This window comes from Phalacrocorax carbo, chromosome 17, assembly GCF_963921805.1.
Source record: "Phalacrocorax carbo chromosome 17, bPhaCar2.1, whole genome shotgun sequence".
Taxonomy (NCBI): Eukaryota; Metazoa; Chordata; class Aves; order Suliformes; family Phalacrocoracidae; genus Phalacrocorax; species Phalacrocorax carbo.
In genome coordinates this window covers 5,827,002-5,847,042 of record NC_087529.1, presented here as the reverse complement: position 1 = coordinate 5,847,042, position 20,041 = coordinate 5,827,002, and the positions used below count along the sequence as shown (strand labels likewise).

The following is a 20,041-nucleotide window of genomic DNA, read 5'->3' as shown; positions in this document are numbered from 1 at the left end:
GGGGGCGGGGGCGGCCGCCGTGCCCGGCAGCTGGGGGCGGCGCGGCGCGGCCGGGGCCGGGGCCGGGGCCGGGGCCGGGGCCGGGGCCGGGGCCGGGGCCGGGGCCGGGGCCGGTCCGGGGCGGCCCGGGGGGGCGGTGGGAGCGGGGCCTAGCGGCGGCTGGGCCGAAATGCAACGGGGACGGGGGTCGCTTGGGGCCCCCCTCGGGGACTGCGTGACACCCCTCCCGCCCTTCCCCGCCCTGGGTCTGGACGTGCCGGCCAGTTTCGGCCCGACCGGAGGCTTCGAGGGGCCGGCACTGCCCCGTCCCCTCTGCCCCAGCAGCGGCCTGACCCGGCCACCGCCCCGGATCTGCCGGGCCCTGGGGGTGAGACAGCCCCTGGTGAGGGGTCTGGGGGGGGGTCCGGATCCCCCGCGCTGACCCCCGGCCTCCCCAGCACCCGCGGCTGTGGCTGCGTGTCTGTGGGATTGGGCACCTCCGGCCTTGGCTACCCCGGGTGCCGGCAGGTGCGGAGCAGCATCCCAGGAGAGCAGCTCTCGGGGCTGGTTTTGGGTCTCCTCCGCACCTTCTGAGCATCCCAGGCTCCTAGATTCCAGACCACCAAGCCCGCCGCACGCATGGGGCGAGGAAGAGGACACACCACTCATGCCCCAAGGGCTGAACATGAGAGACGGGTTAGAAGAAAGCATCACTTCGACCACAGATAGAAAGCAGCCGTCTCCGGTATCCAGCGCTACAGCGTCTGACAGCTTGCAGCCATACCACATAACAGCTCAGGACGGGAAGTGATCTCCTCTTACAAATTACAGGAGCCAATTTACACAGGGCAAACACTTCCCGTTTTGCAGAGACTGGAGTGAGACCGCAAACAGCAGTGGGTCAGGGCCTCCGCTTCCCTCGTAGCTCTCCAAACCCTTCCAGATGCGCTGCGGGAGGAACACTGCACCTCCGGGCACCTGCAGCCGGCCTCCCACAGCACCCTGCCGTGGCCAGCAAGACTGGCTCGGAAGCGCGTCTGTGGGTGACAGATCCCGAGCACGCCTTTGGGATGGTCCAAAGCTCTCGCAGGACGGCCCTCGGTGCAGAGATTTTTCCCCACTCAATCGTTTCATCCGTGTCTGGCAGCTAAGCGATCCTTAGCCTGGGTAAAAATCTGTAAGGCTTTGACAAGGAACACAGACATCAGTAAGAGTGAAAACATTAGAGGCTTTCAGTGCGTACAAGTACATGTGCCACCACATTTGTTTTCCCAAAGTTAAACGCAGATCAGCATCTCTTCTGTGACACACCGCCTTGCAGTGAGCTTTGTTGACTGCAATCTCTTTTCCTAATCCAGGCTTATTTCAGGGGAAACAGGCAATTTTATCAAAATTTTTTTTACTGTCCTTTATATGGGTCTTAGCTGCTAATGACGCTAGGAAGCAAAAAGAAATGGGAATAGAAATACACAACTGTGAAGAATTAAAATAGTGAATTTAATTCAGCCAGTTCCAACTAAATCCCTGAAAAACAAACCTTGCACAGAAAACACAGAACACATGTTTTTGTCTTGACAGCTGGTGAGCACAACTAAGTGAAAAGGTGAATGGAGTATTTCTGCCTTCTCTGAAAAACAAAAGGTGCCATACATTCTGAAAATGCCCCTTGTTTTTCTATGAAGTGGGTTGATTCTGGAGGTAGCCATGGGAAGTGCTTTGCAAGGAAAGCAAAGGTCTGTACTCTGACGCAACCAGTAATTTCAGATGCCCACGTTGATGTGTTTTACAAATGTCTGGTTTTCCAAAAGTGTTTATGCTTCCTTAAAGAAAAACCCAGGGCTTTTAAAAATGGCTCAAATTAGCCCAGAAACCTGGGGAACCAAAAGAAATCTATTCCTATTTTTAAAAAATCGTAAGCCTGGCCTTCCCAGCGGTTTTTACTTGGGCTTCAGGGAGATGCAATGTATAACGAAAAGATGTGACGTTCATGCTCTCGCCAGCCCGTGCAGAGGGAGCTAGCTGGATGGCCTGGCTCGGTTTCTCTTAGCACTGAAACACTTTTTCCAAACCAATACCAAAAAAGGTTTGTTTCTAGGTCAAGACCTCAGTACTAAATTTTAACCAGGGGCTGACAGTCAAATCTGAACACAGCTGTAAAATGGATTCACAGTAGAAGCCCAGGCATTCTTTTTCTAATTAGAAAACAGTCATCGAGCCTTGCGCATTTAAAGGTGAAAGCTATTTTTGACATAAAAATTAGCACGTAGTTCCTCTGTCATCCTTCAGTGGCTGCTCTGGAAGCTGTGAGCGAATGATCCAAAGATAAGCAAGAAACATAAACACACTCCATTAAATGAATAGGTAGAAGGGGATCAAGTTTTAAGTTTTATTCTGCATGACAATTAGGAGGGGAAGAGATTTATTTTTACACTTACTATTTATCCTAAAAAGCACCGGCACTGAGACAGACCTCAAAGGCGTTTAAAAACTTGAAGTGCTTTTAATAGCTGCCTTTAGAAAAAACTGTTAAATCTATTTTTGAGATGGATAAACTAAGCCACCAATAAAGCAAGGCAGGAGTTTTCAGAAGGACCCAGCAATGAAAAACTGTAGTGCACTTCTCAACAACTTGGCTCCCATACAGGGACCCTAAGATTAAAAGACAAGTCAGAGTACCGGACGCTTTTAAAAACCTGAGTGTTCTTTAAATCCAGATTTTCCTTCCTTCTTTCTTTGGTGGGATCTAACCCCAAGAGCCTTGAAAATTAACCCAAGCAGTTTTCAAAATACAGCTCAGAGTGACTTTCTAAAATAACAGTGAGCGAAGAGCGAGCAGAACTTGGAGGGCTTAACACCGCCAGTAATGCCACTGACTAATCCCTCAGCAACCCCAGCCCCTTTATGTAACCTGGGATTGCCGCAGCTCAAACAGCTTACTGGGTTTTTGGTGTTTTTCTTTAAAGCTCTCGTAGGCAAATGCAAACACATTAAATACTTTTTTCTTCTGCCACTCTAAAGAAAAAGTTATTGTAAGAGGGGAAAAAAATCTTTTATTTGTGAACAACGGCAAATGAATTTAACTCATACGCTGAGAATAACACGTGTTTCTCATCCGTGATCTCAACTGAACAGAAATCTTCCCAATTTACAACACTCGGGTAACCCTCCAATGGTAAGACATAGAAGGTCAAATCCTAAATTTCTCCTCTCCCCAAACACCCTCTGGAAGTGGTGGGCTGTTCCAAATAATAAAAAAAACATGCCCAAGGTAAACCATTTACACGATTTCCTGGCAGCGTGGGTGGCTGTGCCATACTACTTCTCTCCCCACAGTGCCTCGCCAGCACAGAGCCAGGCACCCGGAGACTCTGCTTGCCTGGAGGACGAGTTTTCATGCCATTGATCTGCCTGTTCTGACTTCCCACAGCACAAATCCTTCCAAGGCAAAATTCAACTTCAAAACTTTCAGTTGGTGCTAAGCCATTAACCTAATGCTGAATGCTTATGGAAACTTAAGAAGAAAAAAATAAAACCCCTATTGAACAACTTGCAATCGGAGACCTGAATGGGCTCGATATAAAACCCACTCAAATCAACAGCAGCAATAGGCTTCCCTGGATGTTGGACTAGGTCCAGCTTAAAAGTTTCCATGAAATAAACTAGGCTAAGCGCATCAGCTGCATAGAAACTAACTCGGTGTAACAGGAGCATCTGTTCTTCACATCCACCATTTTCTTACAGTCTTAACTTCCCAGTGCTGCAGTGACACGAGTTGCCATACAAATCACTCATCGCTGTTGTGCAACTATACATCCTCTCCCGACAGCAGCTGGCCTTATTGCCTCGCCAAACTGAGGATGAGCCAGCGATTACGAGGTAGGAAGCATGCCGTATAAACTACTTGACCAGGTAGCTTTCGTTTGTCAAAAAACAGCTTAATGTATTTCATATGATGGCATTACAAAGTGAAATTAATGTCTGTATTGAGACAGCTGAGGAGCACACCTCGGAACCATTTATACACAGTACAAAGCAAATGTTTACCCAAGTACAAACGAAACAGGTTGACAATTAGCTAATGTAGCTTTGTGGACATAAACCAGGTACACTTGAGCAGAACCAACATAAAATAAAGAGGAAACAGCCCTTTTCCTATCCCATGCTAAGAGCACCGTGGTTAGTGGTTTGGGAAGCCTCTGTCACAGTGAAAAATTTCCTTGCCGGTGTTTAATGTGTTTATTCTACTGCTACTCTGCTCCGATAAAGATAACGTCAGCAGGGCATGCTAGCTGTGCAAAGGACCCACTGCCAATACTACAGTAATTGACAACATACAATTAAGTCTCACACCTGTTTATTGTAAGTAATTCATAGATAACCACTTCTAGTACACATTTTCATATTGGCTTTTAATGCTTTTGGTTTTTTTTAAGCTCAGGGACACCCCAAACTTCATCTAAGGGTCATCTCTGCAATTTACCCAGATCCAGAACGCTACACCTACTATGTAAAACTGGTGCAAGTTGGTATCACTGCCATGGGTAACGGAGATGGCTTGGGAACTACACATCCCAACATGCAACGCCCCACCAGTGCGGGCTGCTCTATGCTATGGGAGGAAGGAGTTTTGCTGGGGTGCATTCACCTCACATGCCTCGTTTCGGCCGTATCAGCCGAAGTCATGCAGCTGTCTGCACGCAATGCTCTACACAGTGCAAAAACGAAGACCTCTACACATCTGGAGGAAGAACAGTGGTAACAAAGTCATAGCTACATATTCTTCTCTACATTTTTGTTTATTGAGACAAACTAATTAAAAGGCACAAACATAGGGCATATGTTTACATGGACATTATAACAAACATATACATTAAAAGTGTAGGAATGTGTTTCCTTTCTGCTAAACAGAAAGTTCCTAAGCTTTTATATATACAAAAGTTGTACAATTTGATGTCCTAAAGTACAAAAGATCATTTATAAAATTATTTTACACTAAGCTCTTTTTTTTTGTTTTGTTTTTGTTTTACTATGTAGTCCAAGCCCCTAGAACAGTTTCACGTAATGATACAGATACCTGTCACCTGAGCCAGCAGCCTGGCAATCACTGCTTGTACTGACACAGCAGGGTAGAAACGGAAGCAGTCCATTTTGACTAGTTAGTCCTGCTAGCACTCTGTGAAATTGCGCACACGCTAATCTCCATAGCTTTCAACTTCATTAAGATAAAAACATCTCAACTGTAATTTTATTTTTTTTTTTAATGTAGAGTCTTGGGTTCAGGGTGGTTTTTCTTTTTTAAACAAAGTTTTAAAAACGTGAATATGTGACATGATAGTCTAAAAAGTATATCTGTTTCCCTAGATTTTGCTTTCTACCTTATGTACAGATAAACAGGTTAAGAAATAAAAAGCACATGTAGCTTAAACATGTGTGACCATTTGTGGAGAAGTTCTGGGCTGGACAGTTCAAACCATCGCCCCAGAACTCCCACAAATTGATAGAAATGTGTTAACACAATAGAAGAATAACGTAAAAATGATGATGTTTGCAAATATTTACAAAGTTGAACAGATTTGCACAACACTTGATTAAGAAATAGGGGAGAAATTAAAAGACGCTCTCTGCTTGTCCTGGAGGGGCATCCTACCTAGTTAGTGGTTAGAATAAAAACTGTATACAATTTAATATAAGACAAAACTTCTAGTGAACAACTAACACGTCTGTCCCCTGCTGTAACACCAGCAGGCTCTGATTGGGAGGCAGAGGGCATAAAAATCATACCCAGTGCCTCCAGAATCTTCCAGCTTAAAGCAGTATTTCTTAAGTTTCAAAGCACTCCTTTTGCTCCTAGATAAGAGTCCCATAGGGGTCTGACTGTTCAGAGACCATGTTTACATACATTTCGACTCCTCTTCTGTCAGCCATGGCTGTTTCTCACCAAACAGTAACAGTTTTTTTTAAAAAAAATGTTGACTACAATGCTATATTCCCTTAGGGTAATATGTTGGGTAATATTTACATCTCCAAATATCAGGTCACAATCCCTATTATATGTTGAAGTTAGAATGATAAGTTATCATATGCTTTGCATATCAGAGCTGGTATCACCTTTCCCATAGGGAATGCTGCCTGAAATTATCATATTCCCAAAGGTAAAATGCATATTTTCTCCAAAATGCATTTTTTTTTAAATGACAACATTGTAATGCATTTACTCATAGAAAAAAAAAACATCAACACAGACAAAGGTTCTACACTAGCTCAGAAACAATGGACTTAATGACTGGCAAGTTAAAATTAGCCATCCACCCTGTTAAAGATACAGAGAGGTCTTTGCTAGTGTTTAGATTAAAATAATTTTCTAAGTTATAATTTGGGGGATAAAACATAAAACTGTTTTTTTAATGACTTTTTTTTTAAAACTCTGTCAAATAAGTATCTGCTCTAATTCAGCATCAGTCAGCTAAAAGGTAAAACTTACTTTAAATGAAGTGCTCCAGTGAAACTCAAGTTTGAACCATGAGCCAAATCAACAGGGGAAGATGCTACTATGGTCTCTGATGGTGCATGTTGCCCCAGTGTCTTAGTCTGAATTTATTATTAACTAAAACAAAACAAAAAAAAAAAAAGAAAAAAAAAACCCAACAAAAAAAAACCCAACCAAACAAAACCCAAAAAAGAACTGCTGGTAAGGATTCCATTTTAATCCTTTTTAATACTGTTTAGAAATTCTTTACCAGGGAGGAGACGTGGGCAAGGCCTGGGGCAGGAAAGGCATGCTCTCTACTGGTCTCATTGCTATATTTAACGGACCAGCTAACGTCATTGGTGTGGGGAGGTTCATGGGAGATGTTATAGTGACTGGATGCGCTATATTCACTGGAGCGGTTACTGGGGTAGGTAAATTGACTGGTGTGGTGAGCGTTAATGGAGATGTCATGGATAATGGACTTGTTATAGTTACAGGATGCCCTAGGTTCATCGGACTGGATATATTAACTGCACTTGATACATTTACTGGACTTCTCATGCTCATTGCAGCTGCCACTGTGACTGGGTTTGTGATAGTCCCAGAAGCCACAGAGGACGTTATATTGAATGGAGTAGTAAGAGTCACAGGCGTAGTAGCAGCAGTGGAGGTTTGGCACAAGTTAGCAGCTTCTAAAAATGAGACATAAAAAGACAAAAAGTTTTTAACACATAAAAAACCATGGACAAGATTTAAAAAAACAAAAACAAAAACAAAAACCAAACAAGAACAGGTACAAATTCTGGAATAATTTTCTTTAGGAATTATTAGTAAGTTAAAACTGTTAACATTCTATAACCTACAAGAAATACAAACTCTCATGCAGTTCATTTCAATTCAATATTTTTTTCCTGAGAAGTCAAGCGACGTTGTCTTATAAAGAGGGTTTCGATGTTCATAAAAACAGTATCGTACAATCAAAAAAATCCTCCCAAGAGGAACATTATAAATAGAGGAGAGAGTGTACATACCGAATGGTACGTACTCTATAGCCTTCTCAAAGGTGAACTGACATTCTGTGAAGGTTTTAAAAAGTCATTATTAGGGACTGATAAGCAAAGCTCGTTTCAATATTTACCTGCTTATTTCAGTCTTAATTATTGCTACTAAATTGTTCCACTGATCACAGCACTTCTACTTAGCAATTTTCAAGGCTACCCAGTCAGTACATCTTTCAACCCCCATTATCTCCTCAGCTTTCACATAAGCTACAGCTTCACACCAAGTTCTTTTGTTTTGTGGATTTTGGGGTTATTTTGTTGGTTTTTTTTTTTTACTTTGTTTTGCAGTAAGCAGGAATGAAGTGCCGAACAAAGAAGACCCAGGAGGCCAGTGCCCGGCCCTGCTGCCGGTGGGCTCTAGCAGGGCTGGGCACTGGGGAGAGGGCACCAGCAGTCCGGGACGGCGGAGGGATCACTAGGCATCCATCAGCACCACCTGCCGGCTACCCATACTAGAAGGCTCCAAAAACAGAAGCGGGCCGGTGAACGTGGGTAAAGGGAAGGGATGACTGCTAGAGAAACCGACAAAAATATATTCTAGATCAACGTTATGGCACTTCTAAGTCGTGTCTTATTCCACATTTGTAGGGTAGGACACCAAGCTCAGTCTACACCCACGTTTCAGGAGGTAAGCCAGGAGCAAAGAGTCCACTCTTGCCACTTGGGCAATACAAATGTACCAAGACAGAGTTAACTTTGAAAGCAACATTAGCCCCATTCAGGGGTTACTGTTGGTTCTTCAAAGTCCATATCTAGGAGGGGTGGAAAGGAAGGGAAAGAGTAAAAAAAAAAAACTGTGAAAATAAATCTTATTAGACAAAAAAAAAATCCCATACAGTGTTGTAAAGCCAACGCAACAGGTGGCAGTATCACAGGAGAACCAGCACGGAAAGAGTAGCACATAGGCATGACACTGACTGGTCTAGCTTCACCTTCCAAGTACGGTAATATGCAGGCACATCCCACCCCACACCCCTTCCCCAATTAAGTTAAGCTAATATCTATCAATCTGACAACACTTCTACCCACCCACCTCCCTCACCCACCATCCTGTCCAAAACCACTGTTTCTCTTAAAGCATATTCAATTATCGCAGTAAGAAAGGAAGGGAAGAGGGAACAAGACATAGGAAGGAACAAGCAGAAAAAAAATTCTCAGAGATTTTCTAAATCTGACACCTGTTTGCTTGATCTATTTAGTGGCTGATAATATTTAAAGTTTCTGTTATAAATACATTTTAACATGAACAAACTGTTTCTATTCTGTCTGATCAGAGAATTCAATTCAACTGGAATAACAATCAGGCGAAAGGAGCTAGCAGCCTAATACACAAACAAGACCTAGAAAAGAAAAAAAGGATGAAGAAACTGAAAGGAAGTTTAGGAGAAAAGAAAAAAAAAGTGAGTCAAAAACATTTATTACTAAAAACAGCTGGTGAAAAACAGTAAGTGGTCACGGATAATTTCTTCTAAAACATGTAATCCACAAGAGTCACGTGATAGGCATCAGAAATCAAACTGTTGTGAAAAGAATAAACTAGCAGTAATGGGAGTCTTTAAACTACTATACTCCTAAGGACACTAAATTGAAGCAATCTATTCTTTACAAAACTAACACAATGACCAACGATAGGAAGCTATTCAACTTCAGTTACAGTAGCATATGTAAGCTGTGAGCTAGCAATAATGAAAAACACAATCACTTATTAGTTAATTTTGTAATAAAAAAACCCCAAAGAGATAGAAGAGTAAGTTCTATGAGTTCTAGAAAACTTTACGCAGAGTCAGTTACGTGATGATAAAGCAAATGGGATAAATTGGGAGAGAGAAGAGGAAAGGGACACAGCACCCACATGCAAACTGATGATGATGCAACAACAGGTGTTGTATGTGTGTGTATATATACATATATATATATATATATGCACACCAGTTAACAACTGGTAAATATACATAAACACAGCTAAAAACCACATGCAAGTCAAAAAAATCATACTCCTGCCTTGAAGCAGACACAAACATCCCTTTATAACTGATGATTGCTACATACACATTCAAGCACAGACACCAAACGGAAGCAAGTAATGAGGAGTTCATTTACAACGGTGTAATTTTGGTCATGTTATCCTCCTGCTAGTTTTTCGCTATTACTTCTAACATTGAGAATGAAATTTTCATGTAAGACATCCTCTTCTGACATCTTAAACTCCCTGTATAACCGTAAACTCCAGTATCTTATAAAACCAAAACCATACGTATTGTTTTATTTTACCTTTCTTCCTCGCTTTGACGGCCTCTTCCCATAACCTCAGGGTCTCTACCTGCTTTCCAGGCCAACTTGTTACATGTTGCTGCTGCTGCTGTTGTTGTTGTTGTTGTTGCTGTTGTTGTTGCTGCTGCTGCTGCTGCTGTTGTTGCTGCTGCTGCTGCTGCTGCTGCTGTTGCTGCTGCTGCTGCTTCTGATTGCTGGTCTCTTCACTCATGCATGCTATGCCAATTAAGTAAGAACACAAATTCACCTTGAAAAGTTACTCTGTGTTCTGCTGAGATGACAAAGGCTTCTTCCATAAAGAGTGTGTGGAATCTCGCAGGATTCCAAAAGCAAAAATCACAGAGGTGTTTAAAAACATATAATTAATTCTGTGTCCCATAAAACTAATTTTCCAAGATCTAAAAACCAAAATGTAAGTCAGGAACATCTGTTTTCCCTGCCAAAAATGAAATTCCTTTATGATTATTTTGTTTGTATTTTAGGAAGAGTGAAATAGAAGACTATAACGAGTCTCTAGAATCCAAGCTGGTTAGCTGATTCCACTTTTTCTAAACCTCAGCTCCAATTAAAAATAAAATTTAAAAAAAGCCTTTTTACTTTTTATTGCAAGTATGACTTAAAATTTTCAGTTTACCTTTACATCACAGAACAGCCTGTTACTACTCTCTGGCCACATTACAGCTCATCATTTCCACTTCTAACAACTGCTGTAAAATGCCTGCTGCGAACTGGCTTAGCACCACCAAACTGGCTTGGGAAGCCAGAGCTGTAACCCTATACCCTGAAAAATACTTTGCATCCAAATTTTGTATGAAGCGCAACAATCAGGCAATTTTAGACATTCCCAGTACTTTCAAATTATCCAGGAGTAACAGGAACTGAAAAGATGTTGTAAATTAATATTGTTTAAAAAGCTTTATGGACAAAGTTTCCAAAAACATTCCTTACTTCTCCCTCTCAATTCATCAGAAATCTCGCCTCGTATCACTAACTATGTAGGTTGAGTTACAGGTATTTTAGTAAGGAAGATTTGAAAGTTAAGCCTTCATTTGCTTACTAGGCACTCCCAGGTTCAGGCTTCAGCACTTCCACAGAGTATAAGGCTAGAAGGAACTATTACAAACATCTCATTTGAACTCCTGCACAACACCAGTCAAATGCCATTAATGCCCAAAACATATCAGGGCTGGATTTAAATGCCTTTCTTGACAGCTACTGCCAGAGGGAGGAATCAGTGAGCCCCAGGGTCAAAGCTCAGAGAAAGCAGAGAATCTTTCTCCTAATTTTGATGAGCTTTAGACGAGGCTTCAAACCTGAAACTTGGCAGATATCAGCAGTTCTTAAACACTCTAAACCTCCAGAACTATCTGTTGGAAATTTAGGCCTGTACAGTTCAGGAAGTACCGTCATACTTAGAAGCTGAGAAAACTTGGGAACTCTTTTCAAGAGATGGGTTATTCTCACAAACTGCAGGGCATTCCTAAGGGATACGAGCACAGTCTAGCAGCAAACTAATTCCACATATGCCAATTTGTTGAGCTGAAGAAGATCCTGTCATCAAATATCTATTTTTAATAGGTGTGAATACCCAGACTAATGGGTATGTTTCTGCATTTTAACGTAATCAAAGGCAATTCCCTTTGCAAACACATTGTTATTAGAAATGTTTTTAAAACGTTCACCTACTTTTATTGATGCCTTGTTTACAGGTATTACAGTTGATACTTTGGCTCTGCCCGTGTGTCTTTAAGTGGCTGGTGATATATGCTGCACTCAGAAGTTTACCACAGATATTACACGATACCTTTCCTTCATGGCGCACCATGTGTGTCCGCAGTCTGTCTTTGGTGGCAAAGGCAGCAGTGCACGTCTATATGAAGGACAACAGTTACACTTGAAGTGCAGACAGTATCATTACAGTATGAATTACATGCCCGCTGTAAGCCTATTTTACCTTGTATGTGACAGCAGTATCCTAAGGATATTGACAACCTTAAGTTTTACCTGTACTTACAGGGAAACCAAAATCAAACTACTAAACAGAGACTGAAAATGGAAGGTGACTTCTGAGACAATTAGGACAAAAATCATACTCTATTCTACTTGAACTTTCTTTAAAAAGCGAGTTGCATCACCTACCAAAACAAGAGGTAGGTTATAAAAAAAACCCTTAGAACAGGCAAAGTTGGGTTTTTATAACAATTTTACTGCACAAATCTGAACTTGATATCTTAGGTTGCTCAATTACTTCTGTTCCCAACCAAATCAGACAAGGAAACAAAACCTTTTTCTAACACTACTTTTTTTACACAAGACTTTTATTTAATCTGATGAGTCACTAAAACACAGGCTGGAACAAGCATGGATATTCCAAGCTAAACAGTTAATTGTTCAAGGGCAGTCAAGTTATTTCTCTTATACTCAGTCATCAACTTACAACAACTAGCTTTCACCTTCCAGCAAAATAACAGATCCAGAATCAAGTCTTCCAATCCATTTTAAATGGATGTACTGAGAAACACATTTAATTTAAATACGCTGAGAAACGCATTGCACGTTACTCCAGTGATCAGCACTGAGCTGAAGATGCTGTTACAATCCTACTAAGTTAAGCACACCGTAAAACAGCACACCTATGTTGTTCTCCAAGAAAGCAAAAAGCATCTAATCTTCCTAAAAACATAGCCACAGCATCCTTTTAAACTGCTTCTACACTTACATCAGAACTATAGTGCTGCTGGTATGTAAGGCGGATGTGGCTTTATTCCTAAACTTGCTTTCCAAAGAAAAATCCAGGAGAAAATAACAGTTCTGGAAAGGTTATTCACCTGAGATTCTAACGATATAGTAATGTATTGCTCTAATAAATCATTTTAGCCCTTACTTGGCATTTGAAGGGTCTCTCTGTTGAGTGAACATGTTTAACGTGACAGCTTAAATGATCAGGCCTGCAAAAAAACAGAGGAACAGGAAAGAAAATGCATACTGTTACAAATGCACAGTAATGACACCTTGGCTAGCGGTGCTGAACACTGCGCTGATGACCCCTTGCAGCCCACATCCCTCTGCACGGCAAGAATTAATAAATTCCCCATACCTACGCAGTGGCTTTCAGCTAGAGTAACACATAGTTACGCTGAGACCCAACCTGCAGTTTAAAACTTAACCGTGTTCTTCTTTACACTCCTGAAAATGGTACGTTTGGTCATACCTTGTGTAAAGGTGACAGATCAACAGCTCTAAAGGTTGAAGTTTTCTCTGTTGCAAGCACAGATACAAATACAGCCAGCAGCAATGCAAGCTCCCCCACAATGCTCTGTCAGTACGCCTCAACCTTGCTCTGAGACAAGGAGACAGTTTGCCTGCTGTGCCCCATTCGGTCATTGACCTTTGCAAAGGCTGGTAAAGGGGCTCCGTGGTCACCACCAGTGACACAGACACATGTCCTACGGGACCTGAATGAGGTCACAAAATCATTTCAAAACATTCTCATGAAAGAGCAACCACTTTTGGCCACTGCCAATCTGGCTCAGATCGAGACCCGCTCCCTAAAGATAAACAAGGCTCTTTATCCCCTCACCAATCTTCTAAGATGTCTGGTTCTCCTAGCCCCTCGCTATGATAGCTTAACCCTTCTTGGTTATGAAAAGCCAATACTTGAGCTCGCCTGGGATTTTCTACATGGTACCTCGAGAAGCCTTTTCCACAAACACCACAGGTGTATGGTTTCGTGATGCCACCTTCGTGAGACCTCACGTGGTAGGTCATGCGATCCTTTCTCTTGAAGCGCTGATTGCAAATTGGACATTCAAAGGGCTTTTCATCTGAGTGGGACAGCTTGTGCCGGTTGAGGTGGTAGACATCCCTGAAGGCCTTTCCACACATCTCACAAGCGTGGTTCTTCTTAACGGGTTTGCTGGGCTTCTTCACCGTCTGAGTCACTGCCATAGCCGTTGCGCCGGCACTACTGCTGGGGTTGGTGGCAGAGGAAGACGTAGTGACTGTGGACAGGATGCCTGCGATAGTCGAAACCAATGAACTTCGGCTGTTGTCACCAGCGATGGTCGAGATAAGGGGCACCATTGTGGTGGGAGTTTTCTTTGGCCGTGACACTAACTTTATCCCTGTGTGGCAGGACTCGTGACGCCTCAAATGGTAGCTGTCCCTGAAAGCTTTGCTGCAGTAAGTGCACACAAAGGAGGTTTTAGGTTTTTCCTTTTTAATCCCAACAATAGCATCCTTTAATGTTTCTGGTGCAGGCTGAGGTTTCTGCGTTATTGGTAAGGGCAGAATCGGCTTCTGATCGGGTGGCTCAACAGCAGAGCTCAGGAGAGGCAACAAACTGTTCTGTGCTGCCTGCTGTTGGTGATGTGAGGCTTCGTGTGCCTAAAACCAAACATTCACACTTAAATTCTATTGATGGGTGCTCACTCTGACACGGTGAGAACATTTACAAACTACAGGAAAGCACATTCTAGACCAAAAGCCATTGAAGTAACAACTGAAAAAGGTTACATAATTTTCGTTTTGAACAGGATAAACCACTGGCGCTTTAAATGCATTCGCTGTGCAGAATCTGTGGTAAGTGTAGGAAGACACACATCACAACAATCAAATAATTACTAAGTTTCCAGAGGGCAACACTTCTTATGGAAAACAACTAGGTGCTTGCCAGATCTTTTACTAACACAGTGTTTGATCTTTACATAACAGATAACTTGTTTTGCTAACGATCATATCAGATGCCACCTTGGGACTATCTTTGGAGTGTATGAATGTACTGATGGGAGTTGCAAAATAACGCCCTACCTTTAAGCTGAGCTTAGTGCGCATTGAGAATTAAACTGCAGCCACAGAGAACCAGGATGCGATAAGGCATCTTATTTAAACGAGTTCATACCAATGAGTTAGCACTGAAACCAAAGCAACTTGAATTGAGAGCCATCTACAGCCATATTTCTATATTTAGCAGGTTCCTGCCACATTTACACACTGACCACTGTGCTCTTAGCGCCTGGAAACTAATAAGAATAGCAACATGTTCCTTTTCTCTTTGTCAGCAGCTACTTTGCAATAGGAAGAGAAGCTAATCGATAAGCACTGATAGACACCTAGAGGAGAACACAGTTGAGGGAGCTGAAAAAAAAGACCTGAAAGCTGATTCGAAACAGGCAATACCAACTGACTCTGAACTACAAAATTGGTAGAAGCTGAAGGGAAGAGACAGGGGGCACCTCCACGAGTGTGCCACAGCAAGCACTGCTCAGCTGAGCTGCAGCCTGCGCTGCTACAGGCTGTTCTACACCATGCTTGTATTAGGCGCTGTTTATTCTAAGGCAGAAAACACTGTTATTAAAACTCATCCAGTCAGACCAGGACAAAACCCTAGCAGATACAATTTTAAAGTGGTTTAGAAACCACACAGACCAATTCAGCCTAATGGAGCATTAAAATAAATCACTCTAGCACCTTAAGCCAGTTTAAGCGCATCTGTATTCAAGATGTGCCTCAGTCTCATCAGACCAGTTTTAAATCAGTCTAGTTATTAACGCAGCGTGCCAGGTCTGAAGCTGAGTTTGGGGAAACTTGCATTCCCATTAGATCAGTTCTGCAGCCTTCCAGGACTTCTTCCCTACGGTTTCCTTCACAAAATAACACATACTTCACGACTCGAGGCTGCGAGAGCTCAATAAAACGCTGTGCTGGCTTGCAACCCCCAACTTGTCTACTTTTACGTCGGTTGAGGATGGACAGCTTTATGAAATGCACTCAGGCTAATACTCTTCCTACGTGAATCCACTTCATTGCGTCCTTTGGAGAAATCAGTACTTCTACAAGCTCACTTTGGGACTTTTTCTTAGTTGCATCCAAGCTCTGTCCGCTTTGCCTCTCCTGATTGCAGCAGCAGCTACAGCCACCTCGGTGCAACTCTCCCTCAGCTGCAGGGGGGCTCCCGTCTCCTCCTGCCACCGCACAAGCCCTGCATCATTTCAGCCACTCCTTTTCAGGAGCGCAATGCTGGTGATCTTTGGGTAAAAGCCACCATGGGTATGAATACATGCTCCCTGACACTGCAAGTCTATCTGACAAGAAAACAGCTCACGGGAGAAAGCCCGGATTCGGTACGATAACGAGAGACAAAACTTGGGGCAATCGTTAGGAGCCAGGCCAGCCTGTCTACTTTTGTCTGCATTTGACGTCCCATCAGCTTGGGATGCAACAGGTAAGCTGAACGTTATTACCACACCGCGCCCGGCCACGGCAGCAGCCACCTCAAACAACAGCCTAAGGGGCTGGTTTGCAGAGGCCTTCGCTGAAGAGTCGAATGCAGAACTCTCCTGGAGGCTATGCTGCTAAATCAGGGCACAGGACAAGCTCCAGCTTCTCCATTAAACTTTTGCCTCACTTCAGTGAAAACTGTGGATTTTCAACCATTTATTTTCAGTGTTTTTAAAAAGCAATTGAGACATCTACATTGCATAAAAAGAATAGAGTATGTACAATACACATTGAAAGTACAATATTAAGTTGTGTGCTTAAATACAATTTTAATTTTAAAAGAATTCTGAAATGTTTTACAGCCATCTTTAAATAAGCATTAAACAATGTTGTTAAACTGCATCAGAAGACACTTAAGAGCACCTAAGGATAGCTCCAGAGATACAGTTTCAAAGGCAGAGCTAGCAGATCGGATAATAGAGAGCCCAAATCCTTTGGACAAGGTTCAAACTTATGCAGTTTATGGATATTTTTAAGCCTTAAAGAATCGTCAGCACTTTGAGGTAATGATGCACTTACTCCTATGGAACTGACAGAGATGGTGGACAAAAAACAATGTATATTCATAAGACTCAGGCTATGAAGCTGCTGCTTATACAAGTCTGCTTATCTTGGCTCCCAGATAGCCAGTGTTATTAGCAACACCGTCTTTCTAACAACCCCTCTTTGCAACAAGCAGTATTCCTCAGTTTCCAAGGGCTTCCTGCAGTAAAGCCTTTTAAAAAAAGATCAGGCAGTATTTTTTTTTTTAACTCGCTGTTTGAGACGGGAAGACAGCACCTGCTGCATGCCTCTTGCAAGTCATTTTTATTCAGGCACAGACCACGGTTTTACTTGACCTAGCATTAATGTCAACATTTTTTGCGATATTCTGATTCCCCGGGACAGGCTCTCGTGCAAAACACCCTCATTCTATCACTAATTTTTTCTTTCCTGGGGGGCAGTAAACAAAAAAACCCTGTAATTCGTGACCCGGAGTGGTAGAATGTGGCATTGTGAACTTCCAATGCCAGAGGCTAAAATATTTTTGCGCTCCAGCCTTAATGTGAGAGCAACAAATTAGCAATGAGTCATATCTTGAACACTCTGTTTGATGGATGATTCCTCCTCACATTAACAGATACAACTTTCACTTTCCGAGCAGATACTAAAAGCGATTTTCAAACTATGCATTTCAGGGACTAATAATATCCAAACAAGAGCTGCTTATTCAGTCTCACAATTGTTTCTTTAAAAAGATACAATTCATCAAAATGCCACCTAAACGCAATCAACTTTATTTGGAAAAAGCAATTTACAGTCACGTATCCCATTGCTAGCAAGACTAAAATTGAGACATTGCAACCTCCTCTAAAAACATTTTGCTAAAAATTACAACTTTGCACACCGCGTATTAAACTGTCCCTTAGAAACCCTGACACAGCTGAAACACACACTTGGTAAAATTCCCCCCACGAGGAATGAGCGCTTATATCCAGTCACTTGCGTTTGTTATTTAACTGACACCAGGGCCGGGAGGGGCTTTTAAATCCACGTTTTGTTACTAGTTTTAACTAATCAGTTGGATCTTGGCTGACATGCTGTTGGCGAGAATGGGAAGAAGAAAAACTGAAGTCACACCAGGAGTATCTTAACAGTGCTTTCTGCTGGCTGCACTGGGATGCTTGCACCCTGAATCGCTGGGTTTAACAAAATGACTCAAGAAACAATATTCAGCGTTTATTATGAGGTCTTAAAGCTTTATTATTTGGGGCCAAAAAAACAAAACCAGAGGAAGATTTCCACGTCACAGTTTTATGAAGATGCTTCCAAGTCGCACACAGCTAAGTACGTTAGGAGAGTGAACTGCTGACTCCTTAATTAAACGCAGCAAAGCCTACTCCTAAATCAAAGTGTGACATCGCTATTTCAAAATACAGTACCCTTCAAAACAATAAAGACAAGCAGCAAGAAGCTGGACACATACTTGAAAGTATTGCTTGGCGTTTCTTACGGAGATTGCTGCAATACCATATTGCCAACCTACAAATAATTTCCCCTCGAAAACTCTCATCTGTGAGCCTGGGAGGCAGAAAGGCAATAAAGCAGCGCCAACTCGGAGGGAGATGGCCCTAAACTAAGGAGATTAACTTCTTAGCGTGAAGTTTCCTATGTGCGAATCACAACTGCCCACTAGAGTGAGAAATAATTCACAAGACCTCAGCCAAACTCGATGGCATCACCCACTTTAATCACGAAAAGGCGGAAAACCCAGCACCCAGCTCCCGGTACCGGCTCCCCAGAACATTCCCGGCGTGTTTTCGGAGGCAGAGCACCCGAGCAAGTGACTCATCCCTCGGTACTTGCAAGGGAATAATTTTTCCTCTCTAAAGGAATGGTGCTCGCTCTTGGCGGATTTATTCATTCAACTCAGGTTTTCAAACTCGTGTCACGGGTTGGGTTCGGGTTTAATTCCAAGGAGGACAGTGAGTAAGCGAGTGACCGCCGCTGGGAATGTCCAAAGAGGATTATTTTACCTTGAGAAAGGTGATGTGTGGGGCTTTTTTTTTTTTTTTTGCTGCTGCTGCAATTATAAATTTTGTTTTCAAGCTCAAAAAGAGCAGGAGGCATCAGAAAAACAATCCGGCGTGAAAGGGCTAGGCTCACAAAAGCCAGAGGAGAGATTTTTTTTTTTCTTTTTTTTTTTTTGGTACACTGGATTTTCTTCGGAATTACATAAACAGCGGTGTTTTTAAGTCAGTCTTTCGCAGACAGAAGGGGGGAAAATTGTGACTCAGTTGGCAAAGGGAGGGGTTGCACGCTCCACCGTCCCTATTCCTCCCTGTTACCGTTAGCATTTCGCCAGTTTTTACAGAAATCCGGCCCGCTCGCGTCCTATTTTAAAAGAAAACAAGCTCCCTCGTCACCCGGTCCCTGAGTCAGGCTGTTTAAAGAAGGATTAATTTATTCTCCCAGACACGGTGTTTGTTCCATCGGGGTTTTGTTAGAGCCCGGCGGAAGGTTAGGGGGTTTTTGCTGTTGTTGTTTTTATTTTTGGCGGGGGAAGAGACAAACAAAATAAAAAAAATAAAAAAAAAAAGGCGATTTCGCGTTTCTGGGTGGAAAGAGAAAAAATTTTTTAAAAAATTAAAATATCAACACTGCCGTTTTTAAAAAATATAAAAGATAAAACGCTGCGGGGCGGCGGCGGAGCGCCGTGCGCGATCGGCTCGGGGGAGGCGGGCGGGGAGGAGAAAGTGCAGGAGGGAAAGGAGGGAAAAGAGCTGCCGGCGGCGCGGGGCCGGGTCAGCCGCTGCCCCGGGCGGGCCGGGCCGGGCCGTGCCGCCGCCGCGGGCCGGGCCGGGCCGGGGGAGGCGGGCGGGAGGCCGGGCGGCGGCGCTGACTGACAGCCCCGGCCTAGCGGGGAGCCCGGCGGGCGGCCGCCCGCCCGCGGCCGCTGAGGGGAGGGGGGGCGCGGGCAGCGCCGGCCGCCGCGGGGCCTCACCTGAAAGAGGAACGCGGTCCAGTTGGCCTCCATGGCGGGGGCGTCCCGGCCCTCGGCGGGCGGCGGCGGCGGCTCCGGCGGCGCAGTCCCCCCCTCCCTCCCCCGGGCCCCAGCTACATGGAGCCGACAACAAAGCGGCGGCGGCGGCGGCGGCTCAACATGGCAGCGCCGAGCGGCCGCTTCCGCTAACCTCCGGGCTGCACCACTGCGGCCCAGAGGGGGGAGGCGGCGGCGCGGCGGCCCGGCGGGGCGGTGCGGGTCCCGGCGGTCGCGGCGCCGCCCCCGCCGCTCCCCTCGCCTCGGGGCGGGCGGCGGACCCGGGGCGGCGCGGCGGGGCGGCGAGGCGGGCGGCGGGGCCGGGGCGGCGCGGCGGGCCGGCCGCCCCCCCCGCGGGGCTGGCAATGGGCCGGTCCCGGGCTGGGGAAGCCGAGGCGAGCTGTGGCGAGAGAAGATGGAGGAGCGGGCGAGGTGTCCAGGGCCGCCGCCGCCGCGCCTCGC

At 44.2% G+C, this 20,041-nt stretch overlaps 1 protein-coding gene across 2 annotated transcripts; it reads right to left on the bottom strand.

Moving 5' to 3' along the window:
* Positions 1-4,756: 4,756 nt before the first annotated feature.
* Positions 4,757-19,850, bottom strand: VEZF1 (vascular endothelial zinc finger 1). 2 transcript variants are annotated; one of them, XM_064467844.1, is made up of 7 exons: positions 19,544-19,847; positions 13,469-14,166; positions 12,665-12,728; positions 11,467-11,650; positions 9,781-9,996; positions 7,480-7,524; positions 4,757-7,140 (listed from the first exon to the last, which is right to left on the bottom strand). In XM_064467844.1, exons 1-7 carry the CDS (start codon positions 19,574-19,576, stop codon positions 6,713-6,715), a joined length of 1,668 nt encoding a protein of 555 aa, XP_064323914.1. In that variant the 5' UTR covers positions 19,577-19,847; the 3' UTR covers positions 4,757-6,712. The 2 variants fall into 2 exon arrangements, with proteins under 2 accessions (XP_064323914.1, XP_064323915.1); XM_064467845.1 differs by lacking the exon at positions 7,480-7,524 and having other exon boundaries at positions 19,544-19,850.
* Positions 19,851-20,041: the final 191 nt, after the last annotated feature.

Bases quoted from the DNA above. Each gene is read 5' to 3' on its own strand.
- VEZF1 (XM_064467844.1), bottom strand. From the start codon at position 19,576: ATGGAGGCCAACTGGACCGCGTTCCTCTTTCAG. The intron at 11,651-12,664 runs GTAAGGGCTAAA...TCCTTCATATAG, and splicing joins AGAGACCCTTCAAATGCCAA to ACGTGCACTGCTGCCTTTGC. The intron at 9,997-11,466 runs GTAGGTGAACGT...TAATTGGCATAG, and splicing joins TAAACAAGGCATCAATAAAA to CATGCATGAGTGAAGAGACC.